Raw genomic sequence first — 12306 nt, 5'->3', positions numbered from 1 at the left:
AGTTGATATGCGTGAGAAACCAGCTGGGGGCAGCCATGTACTCTATACAGCTTGTGAAGGGTTGAGCTGCCTGTTGTGCCAAAAGAGGACAGACCCTTGAGTAGGAGGCTCCGGTCTGAGCGTCAACTGAGTGAGAACTAACGCTGTTGCAGTTAACCTTCAAAGACAGCAGCTCATTGACACTGGGGTTGGTGGGATCTGGGAAGACGTTACCCCAATAATCTACATCCTTCAGGGCCCAACATCTAAAATCAGGTAGGAGTATTTTAGCCTCAGCGGAAAGGGAGAGCAGTTTTTCCATGACACAATGAGTTAAAAATAACTCTGATTATGACCATTAGGAGATGTTGTTTTGCTACTGGACAATTACATTTACACATTGAGGTCATTCAATTTTTAATGTGTTAAATTATTTATTTTTTTGTCCCTTTACTCTTTCTTGATTTGTGTATATATATATATATATATATATATATATATATATATATATATATATATATATATATATATATATATATATATATATATATATATATATATATATACACAAAAGAGAGTGATCACTTATCCCTCATGATGCTCAGAGTCAACTTTTTTTAAATAGAAGCAGAGGAAAGTTCAGTTGAGGTTAGGATAAAAACAGACTAATTCATAAAGAGTTAAAAGTCAATGGTATATGACTGTATCAGGTTCAGTTACAGGGATGGGGGACATGTATATCTGGCTGCTGCATGGCATGTGACACAAGTTCACAAATGTGTTTTCCCCACAACATATTTGATTTAATCTTTTGAGCTCTTTCCATTGCTCTGTTATACCAACTTTTCATAAGTTTGAAAGGCGCCACATTTCGTTTTTGGTCTACTGTTTAATGTCACTCAAAGCTAACACATTTGAAACTTTAAAAATGACATGTATACTGTAGTTGTGTTAGAACTCCACCCAGTAAAGATACCATAACTGACTAGTCTCAATCAGATATAGCACTAAATGGATTCAGCTCACCGCCATACAAGTATAAAGATAATACATTGTATGATAATAATCAGTATTGAAGGGTATGGCCTGCTCTCTGAGCATCTTGTATTCAGGATTCAGCTGCTACCTAATCTCTAGAAAGTGTTTTTGGCAATGCTTTCCCTGTATGTACATCAACCTGCAGTGTACTAACATGTACATTTTTCATTTCAGAATGGAAGTTCATGGTGAAAAAACACTCAGCTGTGGGACAATTTGTCTGAAATATTTACTTTTTCTCTTTAACATTCTTTTTTGGGTAAGCTAACAAGGCAGTGTTAAGATTGTATCTGTATTTAAGACAAAAAAACTCTCAGTTAAGGGCTCTATTGGCTACTATGATAATTATTACTACTATTAGTAGTAATAATTAACAGATATTAATGCAGATTTTACTTTTATGACACTGACTCATTTCACAGCTCGCACAATTTCTATTGTTTCTCACGGTTGAAAAAACAACTTATTCCTTACGTATATTTTATACAAAATGTGTAATATTCTATATGCTCTATTTACCGGTAGTTTTTATTAACTACATTTTATCCTATGATTTTGGGTCTGCAGTGTACTAAAAGCTACAATACATACTTCAGACAATCCTACAATATATCTATATATCATAAAATTTAATTTCAGTTTTTACTTTCTTAACTTTCATGTTCCTAATTTTAGGTTTTAAGAGTAGATTGAATCAGTCCTTGTAAAACTAAATATGCACTCAGATGTGAAACCCTGATTTATGTGCATCAGATACAAAAATGTATTTAGTTGAAAGTCTCTTGAGGCTGACAGAGATAGAATGAGGCATTGTCATGTTTGCATCACTGTCACATTTTAGGAGCCTTCAAAAAATTATGTGGTGCAGTCTTAATATGTGCATCTGGTTTGAGTTGGACTAACAACGGTATTTCTTCCAGCTGGCAGGAGGGGCTGTGATGGCAGTAGGAGTGTGGACTCTGATGGAAAAGAGCGACTACATCAGCTTACTAAACTCCAGCTTCTACTCAGCCTCAGCTTATATTCTGATAGCTGCAGGGCTCATTGTAATAGTGACCGGGATCATCGGATGCTGTGCAACTCTGAAGGAGATGAAGAGTATTTTGATTGTGGTAAGATGGATCAGACACACAAAACACTGCCCTCTGGCAGAGAAATGTTTATTTCACTCCACCAAAGCTATAAAACCACTTTTAATTATGTGGAATCAGAAAGCAAGGAAAGACACTTCCAGTTCCAGTTCCTGTTTATACACACAACCTGGTCTGAGTCTACATGTATTGAAAGTTAATCCTTAGTGACCTTCTGTCTTGTATGCCTGCATTCAGTGCAGCTCATTAGGTCACAGGCATGGGTGTCAGCTATAACAGACAAAGTCACGCAGTGTGTCTTTAAGAGTTTAGATTTAGAGTGCAGCTCATGCCAGAGGAATGAGGGGCATCACAGGCGCAGGAGTCTGTGAGACAGACAGACAGACAGACAGACAGACAGACAGACGGACAGACAGACACAAGTGAGAGGATATAATATAGAAGCAAAACTGCTCTGTGACGTTATGTCTATTTCTAAATTTACCACGGCCTTTGTAATGAGTAACTTCCTTTACCACAGTTTGATCTCTGGAGTAAAACCTTTATTACTTTTATTCATACTTTTAATGTTATATATCTATATATATTACATATCTAAAAACATTTTGTCATTTTTTTAGCACAGAAATGTACTGAAATACTATCTGAAAAATGCTGGAATTGATCATTTTCAATTTTTATTCACAGTTGTGTTTTTGTTTATTTCATGTCCCTTCTCAACAGTATTTGGTCTTGTTGCTCTGTATTTTCCTGCTGGAAATCATTGCTGGTATGCTGGCTTACATTACCTACCAAGAGGTGAAGTGCTTTACCTTCTGTTTGTATATGTTTGTTTATATTTGACAAAATGATAGTGACAGATATTAGTCCAATATAATATCCTTATTTCTTTGTAAGTTCTTGTACTTTACTAGCTACCACTGATTTTAAATCTCACTGCAGCAATTGCAAATCTGACATTTCCTTTTCTCTCTGTAAGTATGTTATGTGTATTTTTGTCATTCCACAATCCCTTAATGTGATTGCAAACACCATTCTCCATAATCTCTATTTAAATCTTTTCTACCACCCATGATGTGCCTCAGTTGCTGCACTCTGTTGTGAAATCTTCTCTGCATGCCTCTCTGTGCATGTTCTTCATTTGTCATTTGTTTTTCCATCCTTCTTACACCTCTCTTTCTCCCCCCTTTTCTTGCTCCAGTGTTTCCCTTTCTGCTACCAGGTAATCTGCTGCCATTTAATATCCACCTGTTTTTCTTAACAGCTGGATATAAAATGGTTTGTTTGCACTTTGTCAGTCAAGCAACAAAACTATCTTTATTTACAAATGTATTTGAAGAATGCTCATATAGAGCAGGGCCAGAGGAGCTCATATATTTGGGGTTATGTGAGGGCATTGCACAGGTACAGAGGAATGTTACAGGGGAGGAAAGAAACTTGACCAGCAGCTATTTTTATTGATGGGAGATTAGCTGATTTTCTCCTGAGTATTTGCTTGAGTGCTGCTTTCTGTCTCACAGCTGGATGAGGAGCTCAGACAAAACCTGAAGGTGACCATGCAGCAAAAATATCAGCAGCCGGGGGAGGAGAGCGTCACGCAGGCTGTGGATAAACTTCAGCAGGAGGTGTGGAAGTGAAACTTTGTTTAAATCACAGCTGAGTTAACTGCCAGGCTGACAAAAAGTAATGCCATTGAAATGACCACAGTGTCAAGTGTCAGTTTGATCAGATAATGTTACATTTGAAATGACAGTTTAGCCTGCATGTGAATACAGTCCAATGTTAGTCACTATTGTCTCGTTTTTTTATTTTTTATTTTATTTTTCCCTCTCTGCACCGGTTCCCTCTCAGTTTAAGTGTTGTGGCAGTCACAACTCCTCAGACTGGAGAGCCTGTGTGTGGATCCAGGCAGCAGAGAACGAGCGGCTTGTTCCTGATAGCTGCTGTAAAAGTCCCAGTGACCTCTGTGGCCGCAGGGACCATCCCTCCAACATCTACAAGGTGGAGGTAGGTAGAGCTGTCTGTTTGGCTGTGGATAAACGTTAAATTATAAAAACATCTTAATTTATTTCCTCTCTCATGCTCCTAGGGAGGCTGCATTATGAAGCTGGAGGAGTTCATCCTGAGACAGTTGTATATTCTCGGTGCAGTGGGCATTGGGATTGCATTTCTACAGGTAAAGCACTCCCACTTAGCAAAATACAAGTTAATATGTACATCTCTTTTAACGTTGTGCAAAATGCCAGCAGATGAACTGTGAACAATGGTTGTTTCAATGTGCAGTGTGAAACTGACAAGTTCCTTCTGTCTTTTTTTCCTTTCAGCTTGTGGGGATGATGTTTACATGCTGCCTTTATCAAAATTTGAATGAAGATCCGTACTGATTTTTTTATTTATTCGTTTGAAAATGTGTCACATCATGAATTGTAGAAAGTTTGGTTAGGTTTTTTTAAAGCCCCGATTATTCACACAGTTGTGGATGCTGTGAAGTTGCCAACTCAAATTATGACGTGATGATTATCAAAATACAAACTAGACACACTAGAGCTGCTGTAATGCTGCTGGGCAGCAATGTGCTTTTTCTACAAAATGCCATAGCATGCTTTACATAACTTCCCTTTTATGTTAAGATTATGATTTTAAAGAGCAGGGAAATATGAGCATGCTGTGGCTACATTTGCAGTCAGTGTTGGTCTTGTTGTTTATCTAGTTTTTAATGTAACATACAGTGTTTACCATAATTAAATAATGACTATATGAACAAATGTTTAATTTTTTTATAGTTTGATCAAATGCAAATGCAATTGATTGCCATTCATGATTCCACATGGTTTTCACACACATACAGTATATCTATGCTTTCACATATTGTTTTTTGACAGTAAACCTTTATTCTGAAATCTTCTCCGGATGTTGTTGTCAGCTGACAGTACTTCCTCCTCGCGGACTTCCCTTGCGTGATTTCACCCACAATTATCTTCTTATTGATTTCTTAAAATATACAAATATTTAACGTGGACGGAACACGGACATAAATGAAATGTCTGCAAAACCGACTTGTTTGATTGTGGCGAGTGCGTCTCCTCAAGGTGGGTCCATTGTACCAGTTAATAATGTAGTGAATAACACAGTGATCATTAGAAAGTGTAGTACTGAATTTACTGACAGCTATGTATCAATTAAAGCTTAGCTAGCGTTAGTTCTTTATCCATTAACCTGTTAGCTAGTTAGTTTTATGTTGGGTATTCGACAGACCTTCACTCCGGATCCAGAGAAGTCTTCACCGCGGTTTAGACCAACAATCAAGCTACGTTTTCTGTTGCCCACTGAGCTCTCTGATGCTGTTTAAACTGGTGTGTTTTGTTCCTTCAGGGGTGTCAGCAACGTCTTTTCATCAGTCATTCAGCCTTTGTGCATCAGTGTTTAATCTCCAGACAGCCACGCCTGGGGTAAGACTATTTCTAACCCAACAAAGTAAATATGTTTGCAGTCAGTGGCCGACCCAGGCAGTCTGAGGGGCAGGAGCGAAAAATACAAATAGGGCACAAGCTGGATGCAGCACAGTGCGCAGAAAGTTTTCTAGCATGTAGAGAAGCCTAGGTGGCACTACATAATTTTTTTCTCAATTTTAAGGGCATCCAAGAGGGCACTTTTGCTGCGTTTAGTAAGTCTATACATAGTTTTTTAGGAAATCCCTACTCATTTTGTCTTGAAGTAAAAAATATGATGGTCTACAAATACTCCATTACAAGTAAAATTCCTGAATTCAAGATGTACTTAAAGTATGAAAAGTAAAAGAACTAATTATGCAGAATGGTTCCTTAAAAGGTGCTAAAAATAAGAACGTAAGAATGTTATGACAACATTATGAGAGAGCTGAGATGAGACTAAATGTTTTCTTGAATTGCAGGGGAAGCCAATAGACTTTGTTGGAGTTGATGAAAGCACTGCTAGATGGGTGCAGGACTTCAACGTAAAACCCTACGCAACACCTGCTAAACTTGAATCTATCGATGGTGAGAATATTAATTTCATGGTCATTTGGCTGTTTTTGTGTATGCTGTCGGTTGGACTCAGTTACATCATGATGACCCTCTCCAGGTGCTCGATACCAGGCGCTTCTCATCCCGGACTGTCCCGGAGCGCTAAATGACCTGGCACACAGCGGCTCTCTGCACCGCATTCTCACACACTTCATCTCTCACCAAAGTGAGTGTGGGGCTACTTTTAAAAAGCAGTCAGTATGTAATCTATATGTCTGGTGTAGAGACTAGTTTGTTTCTCTGTGTGCAGAGCCTGTTTGTGCAGTGGGACAAGGAGTTTCAGCGCTTTGTTGTGCCACTGAGGGACAGAGGTGGATCTTCAGTGACTACAGCCTAACAGGGGTTAGTCTTCCTCAATTAAATGTGAAGGCAGTATACCCAAATATCATTATGTGATCAATGGGTTTAATAACAGTTACTGTTTTTGCTCAAAGCCATCAGTGTTTGAACTGGTGCGGAGGCCTGACTTTGCCAACCTACCCTTAGTCGTGGAAGACTTTGTGAAAGACAGTGGTGGATCGTACACAGGTGAGTTGACCTGCCCAGATACTAATTTGGTAAATACTTAATCAGCATTTAAAAAATAAATAACAACTTTTATGTTTATCTCTTTGTTTTCCAGCAAGTCAAGAAGATTCTGTTCATGTAGTCATAGACAAACACCTAATAACTGGTCAGAATATGCAGTCAACCTCACTTGCTGTAAATAATCTGATCCTGCTCTCTAGTGCCAAGTAAAAAATAGAAAATGTTAACATTAGGAGCACTGAAATTAAACTGCTTAGTTGTCCCACATTTATATTCATGTAATTAAAACAAACGTTCATCTCAGACAGATATTGGAAGATGCTGGGTTTAGAACAGATGTTTGGCAACACTGTAAATACTTCATTACTTTTCAATGCTGTTATTATAAAAACCACACAATCAAATGTCTTGATACGAAAATAAAAATGAGAAAAAAAAGGCAGATGTAGTTTTGAGGATGTTCAAAGCCAGAGAAGGGTTCATCTTCACAGCAAGCAAGGCTGCATCCAAGAGCAGAAATATTTGAGCAAAACAGCAGACGATGTCTGATGAGAGGCTGCAGATGTGTGTGGCACGTGAACAAGAGAAGAATATAACCCTTCATTTAAACGTTATACATATTGACGATCATGCACCTTCTGTTGTTGAATGGAGATGTGTCACTGCACTCTGACTAAACTGTACAAGTTGAAAATGTTTCACAACATCAATGAAAATCAATAAAACATACTGAAGTACCTCATGTCTGCTGCTAGTGTCGTTTGAATCAACAAATTCCAGATTTGTTCATGTAGAGAAGATTTCTCGACACTCATGACCCTCAAACAAGTTGAGTCTTAACTAAATCCTGTCAACGGCTTGTTTCAGAGATCATGTGACTTAGAAACAAAAAAAAACCCCAGAAAAATAATACCTGCATACAGCGTTTGAATTTTTTATGCTCCGTGTTCAAAGAAACATCCAGTGCTGATGGTCCACAGGTTTCACTATCAAGTCCAACAATCATAGGAGATCATAGAAATAGTCCAGTCCTTGTCCTAATTCCCATAAGGAAATTCCTGTTCCCAGTTCAGTAGCTAAAGAGATCCTCAGGTAGATTGACTGTAAAAGAATGTAAATAATGTTAATCTCCCCATGTAGCAGTAAACATAATGAAAACACTTCACTTAACAAAGTGAAAGGCAGATGTTCATAAAATGCTTAAATGTGCAAAAGACTCACCTTCAGTGACGGATAGTACACCACATGCTTAACTGCATTGTTCCTGAAATGAATGTCACAGATCGTTAAAATTTGCTGTTGGAAGTTTAAGATTCAAGCCATAATTTGTTGACTTTAAGTGTAATTAAATCAGTACCTCCTGTAACTGAAATAATGCTCTGCAGAATATTCGTCCCAGAGAAGTTTTGGCCTGTGTTCTCGCAAAATCTCAATGTACCTGCAGGAAATCAGAGACAAGTTTAAGACCCTGAACACCTATTTTCATTTTTTTCCAGCCTTTTACTACAATGTCATGGATTATTGCTACTGTATACCACAAAACTTGTGAAAAAAATGTTTTTATTTTACTTGAGAGATTTATGTTTTTAGTAGCTGCTCTTCTCACTGGCTAGTCAAGGTCTTGTTTGGAAAAGATTATGTAAAATACCAATCAGTTTAAAGAGTTAAACTTTAAAGTTGATTGTTGCTTATTTGGTTATGAATACTTTGTTAAGAAATTATTTGAATATTTTCAGGGTTTTTAAAGTGGAACTCCACTAATTGTATCCATCAAAGTCAGGTTTGGGGAATACTGCTGCATATGGGGGAAAAAAGTAGTATAAAGCCTTTTTGTGGGTCCAGAGGGTGCTTTGCGAAAGCTGATAAAATGTCCTCAAGTGATGTCACTTGAGTCAGTGTTGATTGGGGCAGAAGACTACAAGTTTGATAACAAAGAATCTGGGGATGTGGAGTTAGAAAGAAGTGAGTTTACCAGACCTGTCTAGCCTGCTCCTCATCTCTGCTTGAGGCTAGATTAGCTTAGCACTACTAGCATATCTATTACCAAACTGTTGTTAGTTGAGTTGCATTGTGGGTAATGTAGGCGCCAGTTTTGACAAGAAAGAAGAATGCCTAGAAGATCTCTGGTTCTGCTGCATCGATTTTGATCATATTTAAAAAAAAAAAAAAAAAAAAGCTTAAATCGGTGGAGTCTTCTTTTAAAGTTTGAAATGTATAAAACTTGTATTGCTAAAATGTAAATAAATTAGTCCAGCAGTAGTCACAGTATTATCTTACCTTCCTCCCAGGATTGGCTCTGTTCCCTGGCTTGCAAAATCAAGGCCATACAAATTGAGTCCAAGCAGGATCTTTTGCCTCCACTGAGTGGTGGGTGCAAGCTGGAGGACACAGTCTCTCATCCAGGGCAGGGGGGAGCTCGGGCCCGGTCTATTAAAAAACAAAAACAATAAACCCAGATAATTTAGAACATTGTTACTCTACTCATCATGTCACTACCTAAAACATTTCTACCACAATGAAGTGTCTGTGACACTCACCTGGCACCGCTGGAGTAGTCGTATGTCATGAGGCTGAATCCATCGACTACTGGGGCCAACTCCTCAAACTCCTCCCTGCCAAACATACCCGGCTGCCCCACACTGATTATGGTGGGAAAGAAAAGAAAGGCAAAGGAAAGTCAGCATCAATTTGTATATAGTATTTATAGTCCTTGAAAGTAAATTAATTGTATTCACCTTGTCACAGCAGGTGGGATGACAAGAATGCAGTCTAATCTTTTAGCCTTCAAAGTCTCACATATGTGTTTCACAAAATGGACCAGCTCCCTGTATGAAGAACATTTTGCATGTTTGATTATTTATATTATCTTCTTGAATAATCTCAGACAAAAAAAAAAGAATGATGGACAGGTTGTAATACAGATGTGTTAACAGAATAACTCACTTTCTTTTGTTTCCTCCCAGCTGGCTCCACAGCTCCAACGTGAAACCATCGAAACCTTCCGTCTGCAAGGCCACAGCTTCATTAGACAGACGCTGGATAAACACAACACTATTGCGAGTGAGTTAAAGATAAACACAACACTTAATTACCTTTGCAACATCCACCAGCTCACTTCCGAGCTCTTCAATTTCATCTTCACTCCCCAGCACGCTCATGTAGTCCTGGTAAGACCAGCCATCAAATAACAGCCGAGGCACTGAGGGTAAAGACAATTAAGCAACTAAAACAAATGACCAAACAATAACAGTTTGATCTGAAAGCACTTGCACACATTAACAGATCTGAGTTGTGGGCAGTGGGGAGGACATATACTCACCCATCCGGACTTTTTTGTTCGACTTGCGTACAGCTTTGGTCCAGCCTGGACAGACAAAAAGACCCTTGTACATTAGTCACTAGAAAACACTTCCCACTGGACATTGGTCAGTGACGTTGGTCCTCTACCTGTGTCATGATCGTGGAGTCCACTGACGTCAAAGGTTTCAGGTCCCCGTCGGCGGAGCTGAAGCCAAACTGGACACACTGAAGTTAGTTTAGCGCCAAAAATTTTGGCAACGTCATAGCCGTGAGAATTCCACTGGAGGATGGGAAAAATAAGACATGTAATTTAGAGATGAAGACTCAAAACAATCTACATGCAAAGAATAGGTTCACATTAAAGGAACGTTTTAAGTCTGTCTTAATACAACCGCTACATTTCTATATCTATGTTGAAAGAATTATCTGCCACTGCAATCATTCCCCCTACACATACTGGCCCTAAAGCTCCTTGTACAACTACAGCGTGAGAGACAGTCACGTTGTGTAACTTCTAAAGTTAAGGGCCAGAAGTAGCAATTACATTCATGGCTGATTAATTTGCCTGCCATCTTCTTAATTAATAGATTGTTTGGTCTAATAAACCTCAGAAAATAGTAATAAATGGCCACCATAATTCACAGATCTAAAATGTACCATCATATAAGACAAAGAAAAGCATAAAATCTTTACTGTGGGGGACCGGGCATAAGCTAATGTTTGGCATTTCTGCTTGAAAAAGGTGTTAATGATGAATTCATTATCCAAAAAGTTGCCAATTAATTCTCTGAGAATCGATTATTTAGCTATTTCAGCTTTTTTTTTTGCGTACAGAGTCATTTTAACTATTCCCGTTGATCACGCATCTTGTGCAGAGAAAATACAGAGCAGATTCCCCAGACTTATGTTCAATCTTAAAAGATTGAGATTGGTCTGGTGATAGCCAGACTATGTACTTCCTGTGTGTCAAAGGATAACTTTTAAAATCCTATTACTTGTCTATAAAGCATCAAATGGTCTCGGACCTAAATACATATCTGATTTACTTGTACACAACGAAGATTTTAGTTTTCGATGCTCTCCACCTGTGGAACAAGCTTCCTGAATGCCTGCAGTATGCTTAAACTGTCAGCTCATTTTAATCAGGGGGACTCAAAACATTATTGTTTACTGCGGCTTTCCAATAAATTAGATACATAACTTCTTTTTAATCTGTAACCATTTGTTTGCTTGCTTTTGCTTTTTGTTTTTATTGTCTATTAAAGCCAATGTTAATGTTTTCTTAAACATCTTATGTTTAATGTATGTCTGTTCCCCTGTAAAGCACTTTGAATTGCCTTATTGTGTCTGAATGGTGCTGTATAAACAAACTTGCCACTGCTTCTGCCACTGCATATGGGCAGAGTGGGCATGAGTGTAGCATTAGGACAGACCTGAAATAATCTGAACCTATCCTTTAATGCTGTGTTGTCAAATGTTAAACAGCAGCAAGGATGTGTAGAGATATGTTGGTGACTTACAGGTGTGACATATCCAAGCACTGATCCTTGAAATGTTTTCTTGATGTGAGCCCAGTGTCTCTTTTCCTCCTTCACTATGTCTTTCCATGGCGGGTCTGACACAACGAGGCCTCTCTCCAACACAGACAACTCAGATGGAGATGTCTAAACAGTGAGATCGAATAAAAAAACAATTTCAGTGACAGATCATGACTTGACATATGGCAGGCGATGATGAGGGCCTCTTCCTGATTCTGGAGGTAAGTCCAGAGACATGCCAGGGAAACTAGAGGACCTGTATGACCTGTGACAGCACACACAGCTCGCACCCATTTCAAGGTACAGACTGGAAGTTTAACTCACCTCGGCCTCAGCTTTAGGCGATTTCTTTGCATCAGTTTTTGAAAGAGTGGCACTGACCAACCAGCAGCATGAGATGGCATGCAGCAGGAATAATGTCGTTCTCATTTCCAAAAAACGCAGTGAACAGGAGTGATGAAGCAGTTACATGTAAAACAGGTTAGCTCAGAGTCTGCAGGTTTGCAGTGCAAGTATACTTCCTTCCTGACTGAGATCTGGTAGATAAAATACCAGCATATCCTCCTGCGGTTTGAAGTCACACAGAACAACGGGCCAAAACAGCCCCGTTCACAATGCTAAAATATACAATTTATAACAAACAACCTGGTGTTGACTGTCGGGCGGTTTGTGCCAGTTTGATTGACAATAAGCTCAACGTGTTTCTTGCGCGTCAACGGAGCTGGGTAACTTCCGCGTTGTGTGTTTTTCAAAATAAAATTTGTGTGAGTGAGCGAAGAGTAACGTTAA

At 38.7% G+C, this 12306-nt stretch overlaps 3 protein-coding genes across 5 annotated transcripts; 2 read left to right on the top strand and 1 right to left on the bottom strand.

Annotated features, from left to right (window-relative positions):
• Nucleotides 1-89: 89 nt before the first annotated feature.
• cd151 (CD151 molecule) lies at nt 90-4869 on the top strand. Of its 3 annotated transcripts, XM_039809567.1 has the most exons (9): nt 91-255; nt 1192-1276; nt 1938-2129; nt 2832-2906; nt 3310-3330; nt 3629-3733; nt 3960-4115; nt 4198-4284; nt 4433-4869. In XM_039809567.1, the coding sequence occupies exons 2-9, from the start codon at nt 1193-1195 to the stop codon at nt 4490-4492; spliced, it is 780 nt and encodes a 259-aa protein (XP_039665501.1). In that variant the 5' UTR covers nt 91-255; nt 1192; the 3' UTR covers nt 4493-4869. The 3 variants fall into 3 exon arrangements, with proteins under 3 accessions (XP_039665504.1, XP_039665501.1, XP_039665503.1); XM_039809570.1 differs by lacking the exon at nt 1192-1276 and having other exon boundaries at nt 90-255; XM_039809569.1 differs by lacking the exon at nt 3310-3330.
• A 76-nt stretch (nt 4870-4945) lies between these two features.
• gatd1 (glutamine amidotransferase like class 1 domain containing 1) lies at nt 4946-7421 on the top strand. Its single transcript, XM_039809571.1, has 7 exons — nt 4946-5197; nt 5481-5557; nt 6019-6124; nt 6210-6317; nt 6402-6493; nt 6586-6679; nt 6774-7421. Exons 1-7 carry the CDS (start codon nt 5149-5151, stop codon nt 6887-6889), a joined length of 642 nt encoding a protein of 213 aa, XP_039665505.1. The 5' UTR covers nt 4946-5148; the 3' UTR covers nt 6890-7421.
• On the bottom strand, nt 6933-12242 carry chid1 (chitinase domain containing 1). Its single transcript, XM_039809566.1, has 12 exons — nt 11842-12242; nt 11500-11643; nt 10127-10259; nt 9999-10043; nt 9772-9878; nt 9623-9684; nt 9415-9504; nt 9217-9318; nt 8957-9106; nt 8037-8117; nt 7901-7943; nt 6933-7780 (listed from the first exon to the last, which is right to left on the bottom strand). Exons 1-12 carry the CDS (start codon nt 11944-11946, stop codon nt 7682-7684), a joined length of 1161 nt encoding a protein of 386 aa, XP_039665500.1. The 5' UTR covers nt 11947-12242; the 3' UTR covers nt 6933-7681.
• Nucleotides 12243-12306: the final 64 nt, after the last annotated feature.

This window comes from Perca fluviatilis, chromosome 8 (genome assembly GCF_010015445.1).
Source record: "Perca fluviatilis chromosome 8, GENO_Pfluv_1.0, whole genome shotgun sequence".
Taxonomy (NCBI): Eukaryota; Metazoa; Chordata; class Actinopteri; order Perciformes; family Percidae; genus Perca; species Perca fluviatilis.
The sequence above is the reverse complement of the archived record's forward strand: the minus strand, read 5'-3'. Positions and strand labels throughout refer to the sequence as shown.